The 17955-nt window shown below is 45.5% G+C and overlaps 7 protein-coding genes across 7 annotated transcripts; 2 read left to right on the forward strand and 5 right to left on the reverse strand.

Moving 5' to 3' along the window:
• Positions 1-1012: 1012 nt before the first annotated feature.
• V865_004383 (uncharacterized protein) lies at positions 1013-4596 on the reverse strand (the record flags this gene model as incomplete). Its single annotated transcript, XM_066228163.1, has 10 exons — positions 1013-1081; positions 1143-1373; positions 1449-1652; positions 1731-2171; positions 2219-2322; positions 2375-2717; positions 2779-3135; positions 3188-3406; positions 3474-4499; positions 4570-4596. The coding sequence occupies 10 exons, from the start codon at positions 4594-4596 to the stop codon at positions 1013-1015; spliced, it is 3021 nt and encodes a 1006-aa protein (XP_066084260.1).
• A 1451-nt stretch (positions 4597-6047) lies between these two features.
• V865_004384 (uncharacterized protein) lies at positions 6048-7034 on the reverse strand (the record flags this gene model as incomplete). Its single annotated transcript, XM_066228164.1, has 4 exons — positions 6048-6217; positions 6271-6366; positions 6439-6574; positions 6642-7034. 4 exons carry the CDS (start codon positions 7032-7034, stop codon positions 6048-6050), a joined length of 795 nt encoding a protein of 264 aa, XP_066084261.1.
• A 1217-nt stretch (positions 7035-8251) lies between these two features.
• V865_004385 (uncharacterized protein) lies at positions 8252-9410 on the reverse strand (the record flags this gene model as incomplete). Its single annotated transcript, XM_066228165.1, has 3 exons — positions 8252-8377; positions 8507-9058; positions 9138-9410. 3 exons carry the CDS (start codon positions 9408-9410, stop codon positions 8252-8254), a joined length of 951 nt encoding a protein of 316 aa, XP_066084262.1.
• A 721-nt stretch (positions 9411-10131) lies between these two features.
• V865_004386 (uncharacterized protein) lies at positions 10132-10765 on the forward strand (the record flags this gene model as incomplete). Its single annotated transcript, XM_066228166.1, has 3 exons — positions 10132-10346; positions 10456-10554; positions 10699-10765. The coding sequence occupies 3 exons, from the start codon at positions 10132-10134 to the stop codon at positions 10763-10765; spliced, it is 381 nt and encodes a 126-aa protein (XP_066084263.1).
• A 197-nt stretch (positions 10766-10962) lies between these two features.
• Positions 10963-12535, reverse strand: V865_004387 (uncharacterized protein; the record flags this gene model as incomplete). Its single annotated transcript, XM_066228167.1, has 4 exons — positions 10963-11116; positions 11203-11409; positions 11495-12288; positions 12374-12535. The coding sequence occupies 4 exons, from the start codon at positions 12533-12535 to the stop codon at positions 10963-10965; spliced, it is 1317 nt and encodes a 438-aa protein (XP_066084264.1).
• Positions 12536-13989: 1454 nt separating this feature from the next.
• On the reverse strand, positions 13990-16309 carry V865_004388 (uncharacterized protein; the record flags this gene model as incomplete). Its single annotated transcript, XM_066228168.1, has 8 exons — positions 13990-14083; positions 14166-14538; positions 14606-14823; positions 14889-15015; positions 15111-15255; positions 15346-15885; positions 15945-16046; positions 16112-16309. The coding sequence occupies 8 exons, from the start codon at positions 16307-16309 to the stop codon at positions 13990-13992; spliced, it is 1797 nt and encodes a 598-aa protein (XP_066084265.1).
• Positions 16310-16774: 465 nt separating this feature from the next.
• V865_004389 (uncharacterized protein) lies at positions 16775-17946 on the forward strand (the record flags this gene model as incomplete). Its single annotated transcript, XM_066228169.1, has 5 exons — positions 16775-16835; positions 16905-16968; positions 17053-17490; positions 17589-17682; positions 17740-17946. 5 exons carry the CDS (start codon positions 16775-16777, stop codon positions 17944-17946), a joined length of 864 nt encoding a protein of 287 aa, XP_066084266.1.
• Positions 17947-17955: the final 9 nt, after the last annotated feature.

Here is a 17955-nt window from a genome sequence, read left to right on the forward strand (position 1 = left end):
TATATCAGCTTTTGATTTAGTACTTTGAACTTGTCTGGACCGAGGATGAGCGGGAGCAAGGAGAATGCTGAAGGGTGATCGACACATGTTGATGGATTGAAAGGATCGTTGTCGTGAGCTTCGCATCGAGGGGAGACAGGATAAAGGAATATCAGATACTCGACTAAATGCCATCGATCCAAGGTAGTGAAGACATCCATTTGATCGATAAGACCAATCAAACGACAAGAAAACTTGTATACAATCGATGGGACAGGAAACAAAGGTCTCAACTGAACCCCATCTCTCGAGAAACAAGTCTTTCCAGCAATGCGATATGGGTAGGAGATGATCGACAATTGCAGGTGATCTATGATAAATCGGGTAGTGTGTTTCGATCGAGTACTGAAACTTGTTGTAAAGGTCTTTCCTTCGAACATGAAGTTGGCCCTTGATTTTGTACTTCACATTCTAATTTTCAGAGAGGAGATGGGATTCTCAAACTCAATCCTACTAGTTTCTGGAATAGCAAAGTCTTTCCGTTGATTTATCACAGAAGCTGATTGGTCGATCGGGTATATCGGTATATCGAGATTGAGATCATTTTCGAGCGAACTTAGATCTACCTTCCGATGAAGGGCATAGAGCTCAATCCATCGTACTTGTCAATTTCGTTGGCTTCAAAGGATCGTTGGTTTATACATCGACACATGAGTCGGTTTTACCATTTGAGGCAAGCAGTGCAGATGATATTGATTGATTATCAGGTAGTCCGCAGTAGACAGACACGTAGATCCGGATGCACGTGAGGCTCCTATAAGAGATGTGTAAGTCGATGTCGTAGATTTAGGTATTCGAACGTTTCATCTTCCTGGCATTGCTAACTTCTGAGTGGATTTGAAGGTTGTGGGGTATTCTTAATAAGTCGATATGAGAAAGGTTTTTGGGGTCGAATGGTTCGTTTCGGTTCAAAGTATTGATCTTAATTGATAGACGGAAGTTGTACTACTTTTTGATTGGTGTGAGTTGACAATTATGGCATACCCCCATCAAGGGATGTCCAGTCATCTTGGCTGTCGCCAACATTGGTAAAATTGAAGTCCTACCGTAACAATCACCGTCAGCTATGCCTGGCCCTAAACATTGTAGTCGAAATAACTCACGTCAAAGTTGAATGACCCATAATCAGCTGAATTAGGCATCTGCATACCCCCTGCAGAGAAGTCGAAGCTCTTCAGGAAATCAGCCGTATCATCGAATCCAAAGTTGGTATCGAATGTCGGCTGGTGTTCAGCCGATGGTTGTTGTTGTTGCTGTTGTTGTTGCTGCGGCTGTTGGACAACGTGCTGAGACTGAGAGACTTGCATTTGGGGTTGCTGTTGCTGAGGTTGTTGCTGTTGAGTACCCGAGATGTCAAGTCCATTCTCCATCGATTGGGTCTGGCCAGAGTTCATGACCGGCTCGTTCACAGGAGGAAGTTGGAAGACTTGTGATCTCGAAGAACCAGGTGCCGAACCAGGTCCAGGACCGTAATTCATTTCGCCGCCAGATGGGTTGTTGCTGGTAGGTGTTTGAGCGATACCGTAACCCTGACTTGGAGTAGGTGCAGAAGGCGATCCGTCAATCTGTGGATTCGAGGTATCGGCAGTGGATGGTCTACCACCTTTAGCTCCCTGTTGATTTTGCATGATTGCAGTCAGCCAAGCTGGAGGATTACCCAACGAGTTAGATGCGGATCCAGTTTTCCGTACCTTTGCATTTTTCCCTTTAGGCATTTTCTCAGTTGCGCCCTTGGGCAGTTTCTTGTTAGCTGAAGCCTTTCGTTTTCCTGATGCTCCGGTGGGTGTGGCCTCAGGCGCTTCCACAGCAGTCTCGGTGTCAACGGTAAGACCAGCACCAGGCTTGCCCTTCTTTCCTCGATTACCCATTGTAGGCGTTTCTTGTTGAGTGGGTATTCCGTTCATACCTATCTCGAATTGGGCGTTGTGCTGCATCGAAGGTGAGGTAATCCCCATTGGCGACTGCTCAGTCATTTGCGCCGGAGTCATTTGGGCAGGTGACATTCCAGTCATTTGAGCAGGCGAATTGGCAATGTGTTGACGGACAGCCAGCTCTTGTTGTTTCGCATACGCTGCTTGGGTCTGAGAGTACTGTCGTTGAGCTTCAAGGGATGGCCGTGGCATCTCCTGTTGCTAGCAGCCACGTTAGCTTTGTCTGGTTCGTAGATGGGAAAACACACCTGAGACATGCTACGTTGCTGTTGACCAGGCAACTGGAGGATACCAGGAGCAGGCATGACAGACTTGGCTAGTTCGAGTGCTTGTCTTCGGTGATCTTCAGGAGCTGTGACAGGGTTGGGTCAACTTGTGTTTGACAGGTATTCTCATACACTCACTTGGTTGTTTGCCGACCATCTTAGCTTTCTTAGCGCTCTGATTGTCCGACGGAGAACCGTCTGCACCCCGCTTTTGACCTTGAGGACTACTATTTGACGGAGATCCGACCATGCCGTTTTGCTGTTGCATCATCATTTGCGGAGGCATATGTCGAATGGTGCCACCAGGTGTAGTGACCGGCAGTTGCTGATACATTTGCTGTTGGGGTGGATGTTGCAGTCCAGTGTTCTGAGGTTGCAAGTGGTGTTGCTGAGCATGAAGCTGTTGTTGTTGCTGGTATATACTTTGTAACTGCTCAGGCGTCATTCCTTGAGGTTGACCGTTTTGATACACCACTTGTCGCTACGGCACAATGCGTCATCAGTAAGAACTTCCTCAAAACACAGAAGATTGAAAAACTCACCCCATCTTGCATACCACTCTGCATCTCCATTCTTCGTCTGTGAGCCTCCTGTTCAGCTTGAATCTTAGCAGCTTGATCCCTCTTCATCGCTTCCACCTGTTGTAAAGTCGCTGTGACAGGTACGGGGTCATCTTGAGGATGATGGGATGGGCCCGCTTGACCACGTTGACCAGCGAAGTCCACTGAAGCAGCTCTTACAGCCGCAGCGGGATTAGCCATGGCGATACGAGCTGCAACGGCAGATGAGGGTGTGATACCGGTGGTGGGAGCGGCGGTGTTAGGTTGAGAGGCAGTTGCTTTGTTCGCCGCATTTCTCTTCGCCATGATTCGTTTGCTATCTTGGAAGATGACCCACCACTGTAACGATATCAGCAAAAGCTGCAATGAGACGCGAAGTGATAGCACTTACAGTATACAGATCACCCAGATCTCGGGGAGCAGACTTTCCATTTGAGGAGGTAGCGGTTTGTGGACTTTGACCGGTAGAGGCTTTATTGTGAGGCGATGATTTCTCTTCTTTGATACGATCGTCACTGGTCTTGCTAGGTGACGACGATTCTCCTTTCTCAGGACCGAAGATGGAATCTGTAGGTGTTTGTTCGTCCTTGGGCGAGGCTCGAGGATCTCGCTATTCTCTGTAACCTAGATGTTTTCTCCTCGTATCGTTGAACTCGCCCGGCACGAGAATATTGGACGGGTCGGCTGAGATGAGTAGATTGAAGTCTAGCAAATTTACTATCCGTGGGCTTGGCAGAAACAGCTGTAGGTCGAGGATGTAATGTATTTTCGGCGAAATGAATTTGTGAACCTTCACCATTTGTCACTGGTACAGTAGCTGAACGAAGGGGGAGGATTGTAGGGGGTGCACCGGTTGTGGCCATTGCAGAGCTGGACGCTTGCATAGGTTGACCCATAGCTGAAGGTGGTCGGATATGAGGAGGAATAGGTGAAGCGCTACGTGAAGCAGCTCGACTGACCGCCCGCTTGACAGGAGGTGGTGGGACTTGAAGAAGAGCAGGAGATTGGCCTGGACCGAGTTGAGGAGGTGGAGCGTGAGGCGGTCGAGCAGAGGGAGGTTGTGATGCTCTTTGCTGCTGTTGTTGCTGAGCGAGCTGTTGCTGACGTTGGTAATGCAGTGCTTGTTGAGGAGGGAGCATCTGTTGCTGCTGTTGCTGTTGCTGTTGCTGGGCATGATGCTGTTGAGCCTGCTGTTGCGCTTGCTGAGCTTGTTGTTGTTGCTGCTGCTGTTGATAGAATGCTTGCAATTGAGCTTGGCTGACCATACTAGCGGGAGGTTGTCGAGGATCGCTCATCTGTGGTTGCCACCCCATAGGTAAAGAGATCTGTCTACCTTGAGCGTCGACATAGACCGATCCATTGGCCGTGGTCATCTGCCGTATGCCCTGTTGCATCATCATCTGCTGTTGTTGTTGCAGCATTTGCTGAGGGTTTTGGACCTGGGCACCAACACCGAGAGCTCGTTGCGCAGCAACTTTTCCATCTCGGCCTTGTTGCTGTTGTTGCTGTTGTTGATGTTGTTGCTGTATACGAAGCTGTTGCTCGATGTAGGCTCGATTTTGATCGGTCATAGGCTGTTGACCGTACTCGGGACCATTGCCATTGGCAACAGCAGCAGCGTTCATAGCTGCCACCTGCTGTTGCATGGTAGCAGGATCCATGGCCTGGTTCATGCCAGGATGCTGCATGTGGGGATTGGCGGACTGGCGGTGATCGTCAGCTGATGTCATCATCCACTTTGACAAGGGAAGGGAGGTCGTAGGGTATACTCACCATCGCCATCCTTGGTCCTTGCTGCATCCTGGTCAAATTCAACTCGATCGACAGTTATGGAGCGACTGAAGGTTTTGTTGAAGTAAAGAGGATGGCAGAGGTTTCGAGTGAATTTGATCACGGAGTATCGGGGTGATGCTATGAGAGATGTAACCTGTCCGTAAGTATATGTTTTTGCTTTTCACACGTACACACACAAGCAAGAAAAAAACTTCTTCTCCCGACTGAAGGGTGACATGTATCGGTACTGCCCATAGCACTACCTCGTTCCCAGGCTAATTTCGATGCATGATCGTACTCACCAGGTGACTCCAGAGTATCCAGTTCTAAGGCCTGATGATCTACCACTGACTGACTTCGGTGACGATAGGATTAAATAGTGTCAGAGGTGTGATTGAAACGTAGGCAATTGGGGGTGAAGGTAAAGAAGTAAGTGGGTGGTTGTCGTCGTACAAAAGAGGATCGAGAGCAGTGTTGGTAATGAGAGGAAGAGCGAGAAAGGGTCAGCATGGGCTTATCAAAGGAAGTTTTTTCTACTGTTGATACGATGTCCGAAAGAGGTTATAACGGTGGTGAGAGTAGTAGTGTAGGAGAGAGAGAGAGAGAGAGAGATGGAAGTGACAATGTTGATGTATATAACGGAGTAAGGTGAATCGGCACGGTCCGCTGGTAGGGGTACGGGTAGGATGATAACATTGATATGGTTCAACTCACGATTTGGTGGTATATTTGAGCTTGATAGGATGATTAGTTGCAGTGGGGATAGGTGAAAAGCATGAAAGGAGGAGGATCGGATTGCCTTTTATATATGGTGAGTATGATGTGGATATGGCCCCTTGGGTTTGAGGCAGTTTTATTTTACTCTTGTTGTGGTTGTGTGGTTCTGAGGAGTGAGTGATAGATGAGTGAAAGGACGGGATCAGCCGGAAAAGTGCAAGATCGTTTCGTGATTGTTGACTGTTGAATCCTTGGATCGATCTATCGTAGAGAGCCCATTCTAGATCTCTGTCGGTGATGCCGTGAGAGTGTATGCTGCGGTGATGAGCTGATGCTATATCGATGTTGACAGGTGGTGATAAATGAGAGTGTGGTGGTGAGAGAAGGGGGGGGTTTTCGTTTTGTCTATGTCTGGTATTAGGCACGGCGCTAACACACTGCAAATGCGGTTTCACCCCGCAGTGGCAAAATGTGGCACTCGATCACATCATCGCTGCTTAAGTTATCAGAGAGAAAAATCATTTATGCATTTCGTATAGTCATAGTATTTCATCATTATCTCAGATAGCAAAACAGTATATGATAGAAGCAAGAAGACAAGATATTTTCCTGAACAAGTGACTGAAACGTCCGTGAGATACGAGAGTTTTTTTTTTTCACTTCGGTTTTTTAATGTTGTTTTTGTTTTTTTTCGTGTTTTTATATCGTTATCATTTCAGAATATCCTTCCATCAATTCCTTCTTGATCACTTCCCGAATTATCAAAGAGATGGTTGCTCAATAGCACCGAATGGGCATTCTCGAGAGATCCACTTGGCAGATACTACCTCGTCGAATTCCGGTGAAAGTTCAGCGAGGTATCGATAAGGTGATCCATCGCCACTGGTAGATTCTTCGGTTTCTCTGTCGGTACTATCACCTAACAAATCTCCTACAACCACAGTCAGACTCTTTCCAGACTGTTCCAGGGATAGATCGACTTACCATTCGAATTGATCATCTCCTCGCTATGATTACCATGTTGATACTCATATGTGATTGAAGCAGGTGAAGGTGGAGGTGTGGCAGGTACCTCTCGAACTGTCATACAATAACAAGAGAATTCCGATGAGTTCGAATCTCTTTCTCTACAATGTTTTTCACTCGACTTACTCTTGGGGTTACCGTAGTTCAACCTTAATTCCCTTCCTTTAACGACCAACCCTTGTAAACTCCATAGAGCTTTTTCGGCATCAAGAGGGTATCGGAACTTGATCATGGCGGACGACCCATTATGGAGCGTTTGGATCTTAAAAATCAAATCACTCACATCAGCTCGACATATCTACTGTGTATGAAGGCTAGACTTGACTTACCCAATCTAATTCTCCAACTATACCGAAGATCCTCTTGAGAATCCCATGATGGATCTTAGGATTGATACCACCACAGAAAATCGCGGTATTACCCCATTCTGAGAAAGGTTCAGGTCGAGGATAAAAACCACCATATTTTGGGGGTTGGAGGTATCCATGAGAGAGGGAATAAGCCCTTCCGCATACTTGGGTAATGTCAAATGAGTTATATTCAAACTCGACTGGGGAGACCAATCCAAAGGGGAATGGAGTAAATTGAACAGGAATTCGGTGGAGTAAATCTTTATTTCGAGTTCGGACCATAGTGATATGATTGGAGGTGAGAATTAGACCCTCGGTGGTAGTAGGAGCAGGTCGAGCGTAGATCGTAGCGATATATCGAGTAGGTGTCATCTTGGCTGATGCTGATAGTATACTATAGTATGATAAATTACTATAAAATACGATGTTTATTTTACAGGTTTATCACTTTACAGCGATTGGAAAATGTTGAAGTGAAGAGAATCATTTGCCGCTCAATGCATCTCAAGTCACCTTTATATATCTTACATCTCATCTTACAGCTCACTCAGAGTCAAGACTGGTACGATGAGATCACACCAAGTGGTAATTTATGGAAATATAGTTCATCGGCGTCATACAAACGAGACAGTAATGACGACTCTCTCTGATAGGTAAATCATGAGTTGACCGTAGTGTATCGCCATACAATGTTTTCTGGAAATAACGTTCACCTGATGACTCGTTGCTCCTATCTCTGTCGGTGATTCTCCGGAACTCATCGCCGTGCCAAGTGAACGTATAGATATCTATGGATTTGTGAATTTATGGAAATATAATTGAAGAAACGTACTCCTCTTGCCACAGTGTCAAGATGCGGAATGGACGGGAACGGAGAACAGTATAGATATCGCCTATTTAACGCCATGAGAGGCAAGGCTAGATGCTGTACGAGGTCTCAGATGATGTCAGCATGCATCGAAATCCCAATGTATTGCAATCCAAAAAGTCATGGTGGAATAAGGTTGGTATGATGATTGGCATGTAGAAGTGGTTACTTTGGTATGAAATGAAATGATCCGACCCCGCTTCACAGATTGCCCTGAAATTCCCATGTTCGCAATGGGACCTGGCCGGATTCCCATTCGATTCCAGTCGAACCTTCTTTTTCTCCCTATTTTTATCACTGGCTGGAATCGTTTTACAGTACTTGTGCATCGTCGATCGACACCATGCACAGCATCTCTCAGCACACGGGAAGTACGACATCACTCTGTCATCAACATGAATACTGTACAATTGTATAATGTAATGTATCGTACTCGGCTCGGCCAAAAGCGATCAGTCCAAACACCTTCTACTGTAATGCCACATCCAGTCCATCCTGTTACGTTCATCTGCCTAGTGCAGTGTAGGTATGTACGTACGTGCTACCGCGACACGATACGATCTTTACATTGCTTTCATTTGTATTAACATATTTACATTTCATCAATAACGACAGACAACACGAAAGACGGAAGAAAACTGTCAAAGTATTCGGAGGAAAAACACATTCCTTGTAATGAGCATACTACTCTAACGAGCGATACAGGGCTGTATGCATACCATCAAACCCATTTCTTCCCCGACTCCGACTCTCTACCCTTTGTCTCCGGATCTTTCTTCAATGATTCCCTGAGAGTATCCAACGCAGCACTCAATTTATCTAATTTCTCTCTAGCATATTCTTTCGCCTACCATTCGATACGAAACGAACGAAAGACAACACATCGTCAGCTGAATTATCCTACGACCACCCGTTCAGATAGTAGATTCTCAGATGACGTTGGGTAGATGGGTCCCTGGGTACACGTTCAACTCACCTTCTCATTAGCATTCTCCTGAACAACCTTGGCATCACCTTTCTTTTCATCCCATAATTTCTCTACAACCTCTCTCAATTTATTCATCTCTCCTTGGTAGCTATTAGAGGACGATGACATTTCTGGATTTTGGGTTTTAATTTCTTCCTGTGACAAAACTGATGATGGTGATGGGGATGATTGTAATTGTTGAAAATACGTTTCTCGAGCAGCTTTCCAAGCTTCTTCTCTAGCTTGTTTACGTTCTTTCCATGATTTCCATCCCCACGCCATTTTATTTTCATCTGCAGTAACTTGAGGCTGGATTTGAGGTGAACCAGCGTTGGTATAAATTGGAGTTTCGTGATCTACTGGTGCAGGGGTCGATGGAGGTGATTGATATCGTTGATTCCATCGGCAATGACCTCTTCCCCATTCAGGTTGGCCAGGCGAACCTGAAGATGAAGTGTTGTTGGAAGAAGAGGAAGAAGATTCGATCATTCGACGTTCGTACTCCCTTCGATGTTCTTTGGCTTTAAAGTACCAGGCAGTACCACCGATACCTAACAGTAACTATAATCATACATCAACAACAGTCTCACCTCAAGGTGGGCAAATTGATGGGAAGCGGAGGGGAGATATGATGACTTACGAAGAACAACCTCCCTCCAGGTCTTCTTCCCCATCTCCTACCATATCTACCATATCCATCATAATAATGATGATGATATCCTCCCCAAGGTCCTCGGGGAGGAACACCGCCAGCAGCACCAGAAGCGAGATGAGCAGCAGCTCCTTCAGCGGCACCAACAGCAGCTTCGGTAGCAGCAGGAGGGGGAGGAGGTGCAGGCCAGGCGAATCGAGAATAGTCGAGAGGTGATCCCCACCAGTATCTACCGTGGTTTAATGGTTGACTAGGAAGCATGTCGATGTCGAGTGATTGTCGAGTTTGTATATATGAATGTCAAGTTGTGACTGCGAATGTTGTTTGGGTGTCGAAAAGGTATGTGTATGTGATGATAGAACCAAAAGCATCCTTGACTTTCATATTTTGTCCAGCTTATATACCTTTCAACCAGGTCTTCATGACCGACCTAGAGTCTAAACGTAGACGTAATTGTCCTATCATTTGATTCATCCGCCGATGAGCTTGCATCATATTTTGGACTACGATGAAGTGTCGGTTTGGCCCGGGTTTCGAGGTGATACGGTGATACTGACGCATATCTGTATGTTCGGCTCTGCACCTGTATACTCGCATATGCATGTTACTTGACATTGATTACAAGCCGAAGGGATGTGTTGTTATGTTGATCAGTTTACTCGGTACAGTTGCCGGTCCATCAACGTAATCCTTCTTGTCCTGGGCCTTGTCCTCGGTTCTCAAGTTTATCACCGAGGCACCACACTAAATGGTGCACTCATCTAAAATAACGTAGATGATCCTCCACGTGTCCTGCTCATCCTGTGTCATAGCATGAACATCACGTAAACGTCAAGCTGGCAGATATGTTATATACATATCATCTTTCATGCCTAGCTAGACCAGAGCTACACCAAATACATAACAAGAAAACAGGACACCAGAACCCAAGCTAGTCACTTGATCAATCTACCCAGTCCATTCCAAACGGAACACAATCACCATGTCGACCAAACAACCTCGGTCCCAACCTCCAGCACAACCTTCCGCAGCATTACAATCATCTTTCCAAACTCTCTTGGACAACTATCAAACGACCATACCAGCCCGAGTGAAACTTATCGACTCGTTCCTGCTGTTCATATTCATCAGTGGGGTATTGCAGTTCGCATACAGGGTGTTGGTAACTAGTTACCCCTTTTACGCTTTTGCAGGAGGGTGAGTGAAGGTCGTTACCACTAAACTAGGGCCTTACAGCGCTTAGACCTTATGTACAAGAAGAAAATTATTTTTAATTGATCGTCTTGTCTTGTCTTGCTTCTCTTAGCTTCGGATCGACAGTAGGTCAATTTGTGTTGTTAGCTGGACTAAGAGCACAGGTGGCTCCAGGACGAGATGGGGAATTTAAAGAGGTTTCTCAAGAGAGGTGAGTGACATGTTCAAGTCTTCCCTACCCTTCACGTTGAATGGACTTACAAGTAGTCAATTTGCTACGATCTATATCCGAGATATCTGTATCCTTCCTTGATAGATAGACATGTACTGACGATAGCTTGATTCCGTACTGCAGAGCATTCGCAGATTTCTGCGCAGCATCGGTCATTCTCCATCTATTCGCTTTCAACTTCTTGGGATAGGTGGTTCTGTAGGTTCGAGGCTCTGGGAAGATATATCACAGGGGATGAATATGATTCATGACCATGACATAAGGAAAGTGACACAAAAAGGATCTTGATGATTCAACGAACATATATAGAATATCATGCATGTATATATAGGTATATCAGGATGTGCAAGGTATCAGTTGTTCCTCATCCCGTTGTACACCAATAGGTCAATCTGCTTTTCCCACTTTCTGTTTCTCGTCTACTTTGGCTGGATTCTGCTTTTGTTGTTCTTTCGACCTCTGCACCCCCTTCTCAACTTCCTTTTCTAATTCGTCGTATAATGCTTTAGCAAGAGCTGGATCAGAAAGAACTGGTGGTAGACTAATACACAACGATGAAATCAGCATCGATCCCATTCCGACGACAGCATGCTGTGTGAGGTTATTGAGAAAAGAGTATGAACTTACTCAACAACAGCACAGTCTCTAACCACGTCACCACCAGCAACCCCATTCCTACGTTGGTCCACCACTTCTTTACCTTGATCTGCAACTTTAGGCGTATCATCTATCTCGCCTTGTCTGACAGGGGCGGAGAGGGCGAATAGGATCGATTGGACTGATGATATCGGTGAGGGTGTGATGAGTAGAATTAGAGGATAGAAAAGGATCCATCTATAATGAGATTCCAAGAATGAAGAAACACAGTGTCATCAGCTCCATGGATACTTGAGCTAGATTTATCACATGGTCAACTCACGATATCCTACTCAACCACGAGCTCACCAAACTTCCCTTTAAAACCTCATCCCTCGCCCAAGGCATGATCACACTAACAGCCTTGACATTACTTCTCACATCTTTATCTCCCACTTTCAGATTCTCCTCTGGTTTATCAGGGTTGGGGATTGGTTTTATCTTTCCTTTCTGAGCAGCTTCTAACGTATCTAAAATCAACTGGAAATGCTTGAACAACAACAATGAATTTAAGTTCCTTCGCCCAGTCGAATTAACCAAATCGTCTTTCCTAATCCCCCTCTTCTTCTTCTTACTTTGTGTATCTTCCACAGTAATATTCATTAAACTAGGTAAGGCAGCAGACCAAGTAGGCGATATCAATTGAACCACCCTTATATCCCTCTCGGCAGGCGAACGAAGTAAAGTAGGTAAGAGTGAAGTCAAAAAATGGAATTTGAATTCATCATTACCCCATTCCCCATCTTTAGGTTTAACGAATGACGAAGGTGTCACCTCCCATCCTTTTCCAAGGATGATCGAATCGATTCGTCTTCCACCTTCGCCTACCATCTGAACGGGTGCGGATCCCCACTGACGCATGAAGGCTGTGATTGCCTCTGGAGTCGGAGGGAAAGGTTCGCAGTGCAATTGAGCGGCTGGATTGGAGGACGTAGCTGATAGACGGATCGTATGAAGGATGGTCAATAATGATTCGGGTAAAGGGGATGGCAGCGGTGGTAAGTACAGGATTTGGGGTGGGGAAGGGAGATGAAGCAGCGTATCGATTAGTGTGAGGATTGTTGGTGTCGGCGGAGCCTATGTAGAACAATCATAATACAGTTCAGTTCACTTGATCAGTATTCTCGTTCATTCGTGAAAAGATAAAATGACGTTCACTCACAACAACCAAGATCATCTTCCCTTTCCAGTCTCTCTCCCACGTACATTTCCTACCTCCCGCCCAAGCTTTCACGGATATCACCAAAGCAAAGATGAATGCTCCGAACATAAGTTGGGAAGGCGAAATGTTGCCGAAAGCAGAAGCGAGCGAGTGAACCGGCATGATGATCAGCGACTCTGAAATTTAGCAAAGTCCGGCACGCTCTTCCCCAACGATGATCAATGTTTTCTGCGTCTTCGGTCCGTCTTGCTTGTCGGCGTCCGAGTATCTCGTATAGGATTGATATGAGGTCGACGATCCGAGTGGGTCCACTGTAATCTACGAGAAGCTAGATCTCAAAACACGTAAAGAACCGGTAAGTTCACTCAAAAGATACCGACGGCTAAATTATCAAATCTCAAAAACCAAAAAAAATCTTGCACCGCATCCCGCATCCATCAAACACACCTTCCATATCCTTCTCAATCTTCCCACTCTTCCCTTAGTTGTAGATCCACAGAGTCACACTCACCTCCAGTCTTCAGACGAAGTCCCTCCCTCCAACTCCTGTATCCTCTCTCTGCTTTTACCCAAAAAGCGAAAGCATCGTTCATAGCATCGCAACGCACACCTAGCAAAAACGTATGACGAGACTGGGATTCGAACCCAGGCCCCGAAGGACTGCCGAGGATGATTAGCTTATAGGGGAAATCTTCTCCTTAAGACAGCATGTTAGACCGCTCCATCATCTCGCCATTGATTTTTTTGGCTTTTTTGGAGTTTGACTGTATCTGTCGATCAAATTAAGGAGAGTGACGAGTTTGGGTGTTCTGGGGATGCAGATCTTATGTTAGCGTTGCTTTGGATGAGGAGAGGAGGGAGGGTTGGATAAACTCACGAGACGAGGTGGTTCGGGGTTAACGAAGGATCGGAAGGGAGAGATCCGTGGGAGTAAGAGTGAGCTAGTGATGGGGTTATGCAAGAGGACAAGAACTTACTATAAGTAGACTCGAGGTTGATTAGGTATTCATCGCATTCGAGTTCCATAATAATACGATTAGATAAAAATATATAATGTACAAGAGAAACAGTGGGAGAAGAATGAAGACACACTGATACGGTGAAGGTGTATATAATCTTTGTATGGCCAAAGCAAATTTTTACTTTCTGATGGACTTGATTGATTTTGATGGCTTCCTTCCCTGAAATATTCATGTTCACGGAGATCGACAGAAAATCGGGTGGTATAAATCATCGTCACTTCGAGATTACTTGAAGGAGGTGCAATAAGAGAGCGATGAATGGAATCCGTACCCCTCATGTTGTGTTTGTGTGTGTGTGCGCGTTCTTTCACCTCGTCTTCCTCGTACAGTTCATCGGACGAATCGAGATTTGTCTCTTGTCCAGGCTGAGGTGTACGAGGAGGAACTCGGGCGAGAATGTTCTGAAGGATAACATAGATATTCCAGAGCTATCAGTATACTCGAAACGAGGTCATGACTCATACCCTGTACTTGAGACACTAGAGACCGCTTCCATGTTATGCGACATGAATGAAGTTCATCAGGACATATGAGAACTACGGTGATTGTTTCAGTATCGATTGAATGATATCACTTGGAATTCCCTTTCGTTTCTCATTGCTTCTTTGATGCTACTTTTAAACTCGAATGATCCACTATAAACGTCCCATTCGTCTGGACTTTAGCATATTCGCCAATATCCACCCACCTACAAAAGCAATACACGAGACATCAGCGATCAATCTCAAATATCGTATGTCGGTCTGGATTGAAGAATCGTCGATATTTACCCATCATTGTCCCTTTCTCTGTCTTGTTCCCTATCAACCCTATCCAAAACACTTGGTCCTCTGATCCAGATCCTTCCCTTGATCGGTTTATTCCCTCCTTCCTCCTTATGACCTTCATCCACTCTATCTCCCTTCAGTACCACTTCGACATTCGACGCTGGTGGTCCGGAATGTACGATCTCCTTTCCACCTGTGGACGTCTTATTCTCCCACATATCAACTTCTTTCAATATGTGTCCCACACCGGGAGATTGCAAGTCGTAGAAATGAGTGACGAATATTGGTCCGGTAGAGTACGGCGAGGGGTGAAGTCGGGTTAAAGGTAGAGAGAGGAGTAAGTGAGATGCACCCAGTGCGTCAGGCGGTGGAGCATCTATAAGATCGACGAATCAGTCAGAAATGATCAAATAGATTTTGGTTTGTTGCTCAGATCGACTTACCTCCAACTAAGATAACACCCCTTAATCTCTGACCTGCTATACCACCTAAGACATTCTCCCTCATACCCGACCACAATACCCTATCCCACAGACTATCCCTGTCTATATGTCCTGCTCTGATCGAATGGCCCTTATGTCTCGCAGCGAGAGTAGCGAATGGGTGGGAAGTGAATGTATATTGAAGTCGATTGAGAAGGGCATGATGGTGTTTAGGTGAGCTGTATATTTACCTCGAAGATTAGCATCTACTGCGTTAAGCCAAGAGCTACGAAGATTTACTCACATGAACAAAATGGTCGGTTTAGGTAGACCTTTCTCTTTATCTGCCAATACCTCCAATTCGGACGCATGATCGACCTCCTCCGGGTCCCAGGTGGGTTCGTAGTTTCCTATTAATCTGAAGCTTGCACCTGTCACCAAAACAGCAAAATTAGCCGTGTTAATTTAAGGTAGGTCGCGAAGCTCGTTATTGATCATGATCATAGGGTAGTAGTTTGTCCCTCACCAGTCCATACACTCGCCAGAGCGATAGTCATTCCCAGCGGAGTAGTCAACGGAACAGCACTAGCGACCGTATCATGCAGTGCTGCAGAGGGTCTTTTGTCCGCTGGGAAAAGCGAAAGCAGAGATGCTATTCCAGCAGTGACATTCTAACAATATAAACAAGCTCAATCAGCTTTTTTGGCCTTTTGCCGAGCTGGAGAAAACAGAGTAGGGAGGAAAGCCTGAGTCTTACTCACTATATGAGTAACTTTCGTGATTACCCTTTCATCACCTTGTTCAGAATAGTAATAACTATGAACATCCGAATAAGCATTCTCCGTTGTATCGTCAACTTGAGTTTGAGCTTCAGGAGCTTCAGCAACCTCCCATATTTCTTCCCAATACTTCACATTGATCCCTTTCGATTTAGCTTGACCAACCATACTTTCGCTCTTCTTCTGTGGATCTCCAACGAGGAGTAGACCGACTGATGAACTTCCTCGAGACTCGTAGATCTCTTCGATAACATCTTCCAAGAGACTAACGTAGGTTACCACTATACCACCTGCAGGATGGGCGGTAGACTTCAAAGACGAGCTGAGTGGTTTTGGTGTAGGGAGGATCACCAATGGTTTATCCTTGGTAGACGCGATGGAAAGTAAAAGTAGTGGGAGCGAGGTTGATGGCGAAGGAGGGAGTAAGCTAATGATTGATGATGGCGATGGTAGGTTTGGAAAGAGAAGTGATAGACCAATGGGTATTAGTCGTATGATCTCTGATAATCCTTCGTCTGTAATCTACGGAAAAAATGTAAGCTGGATTCTTCGGTAGCGCAGGCAGGAAAAATTGAGCTTACAGGTACATCAAGTATCCATCTTTGTTTGGTTGGGTCAGTAATTTTAGGTCCATTCACGACGTCGGAAACTATTTTGACTGAATTTGCAGGTCTCACCGTCAACTGTACCGATTATCTCAATATCAGTATCATATCAAATCACCTCAACCAAGATCAAAAAAACGTACAGGTGCACCTTGACCTGTAGCCCATGATCTATATATCCCAGTCTCGCCGCTCTTCCTCACCGATGAGACCTCGCTCTGTTTTCCTAAAAGGAGAGGGTGAACGAGTGGTTGGGGAGTAGAGAAGAATCGATGGTAGATCGCTAGTGTCGCTAGGAGGAAAAGGAGGATGACGGTGAGATTGTCGATTTCAAAGTCCATCGTAGACTATCTGGGCTTGTGTTACAGTGCGTTCGATTGGATGGAGTCAAAGATGGGATGGATATCGAACCGTGAAGTATGATTTGGATGATTGATGGTTGTCGGAATTTGGTCTCGTGATCTGTTGTCCAAGCGTTATTGAGGTCTGATCGTCTCCGACTTTGAAAGATACTCACCCACTTGTACGTTATCAGTATGCTACCTACTTTCTTTCAATGTAGAGTGAGGAATGAATGACAAAGACAGACGATGGTTGATGCATATGAGATCAACTTATAGGCAGCAGTCAATAGTGGTCAATAAGTGGTACGCGTATTTCGCCTATCTTCGAACTATGTATGCTATGAGTAAGAGTGGAGGTAAGTCAACGTAATACCTCTCAGCTGATTTGGACAATTGGACAAACGATTTGTTGATTTCCTTTTCTATGCATATATGCATATACCTTGTGCACCACATACTAGAATGAGCACCTCCGAACATACAGATGTGTATACCAATCATCCAGACGAGTACTATCCAGGTAGTGAGTCACCTCGAACCATGGGGAGCACGTTGAGTGATGTCAAGTTAACCTTTCATTTCGAATTGTCAGTCCGTCAGAGATCAAGACCTGGTGAAGCGCCCAAAGAAGAGATATACGATAAGACGAAAGATGCGTGAGTCCTTCCGTATCTACTTCTGCTGTATTGCCCAGTAGCCGAACACACGCCCAGCTAAATTGGCTACATGGCATTGCATAGGTATGGCAACGTCGTAACAGACAAACCCGCCAACCGGGCCATCCTAGCATCTCAGCGCCGCAGATTAGAACACGAATCGAGACTCAAAGCGCAGCGTACCCATCAGCAAGAGAAACGACTCAATGACAACAAGCGGTCAAAATCTACATTCCGAAGTATTTTACCAATCATACTATTCCTGCCATTATTATCTCATTTTCTCACTAAATCATATACATTCGGTCTATCTCCCTACTTTCTTCCACCCCTGAGGAACTACTGGAACGAATCTCCCCTGAATCCATACAAGATTCAAATTAGGACGTTCACTCCCCAGGAGCTGGTCTTGTATGATGGGTCAAGGGATGATCGACCGGTTTATCTGGCGATAGACGGGGTGGTATTTGATGTCAGTGCCAATAGGAGGATATATGGGAAAGGGGGGAGTTACAACATGATGTAAGTGTTTGACTTGTACTCGCTTTATCCTATCGTCCATGTATGGGATGAAGGATGGAATTCCGATGGTAATGCTTATGATGTCGTTGTTGTCGTAGGGCCGGAAGAGACGCTTCAAGAGCATTTACGACGGGATGTTTCGAAACTCATCTTACTCACGATACAAGGGGATTGAACGAGGCTGAACAAGCGGTGAGTCATGAGTTATAACTCAATCCAGTGCAAAATACTGACTTTGTTGTGTTATAGTCATTACAACATTGGAAATCTTTCTTCACAAATCACGAGAAATATCATAAGATAGGCTATATCCTCAACCCGCCTCTCACAGATCAAGATCCGATTCCTGAGCCTTGTCGAGTGGCCGAACCAGATACAGGAAAGGAGGGAGGTCAACATGCACCGGGTGAACAGGCTGCTAAGACAGGTAAACATAGACCTGGACCTGTACAATAACCATGATGC

Source organism: Kwoniella europaea, chromosome 1, assembly GCF_036810445.1.
Source record: "Kwoniella europaea PYCC6329 chromosome 1, complete sequence".
Lineage (NCBI taxonomy): Eukaryota > Fungi > Basidiomycota > Tremellomycetes > Tremellales > Cryptococcaceae > Kwoniella > Kwoniella europaea.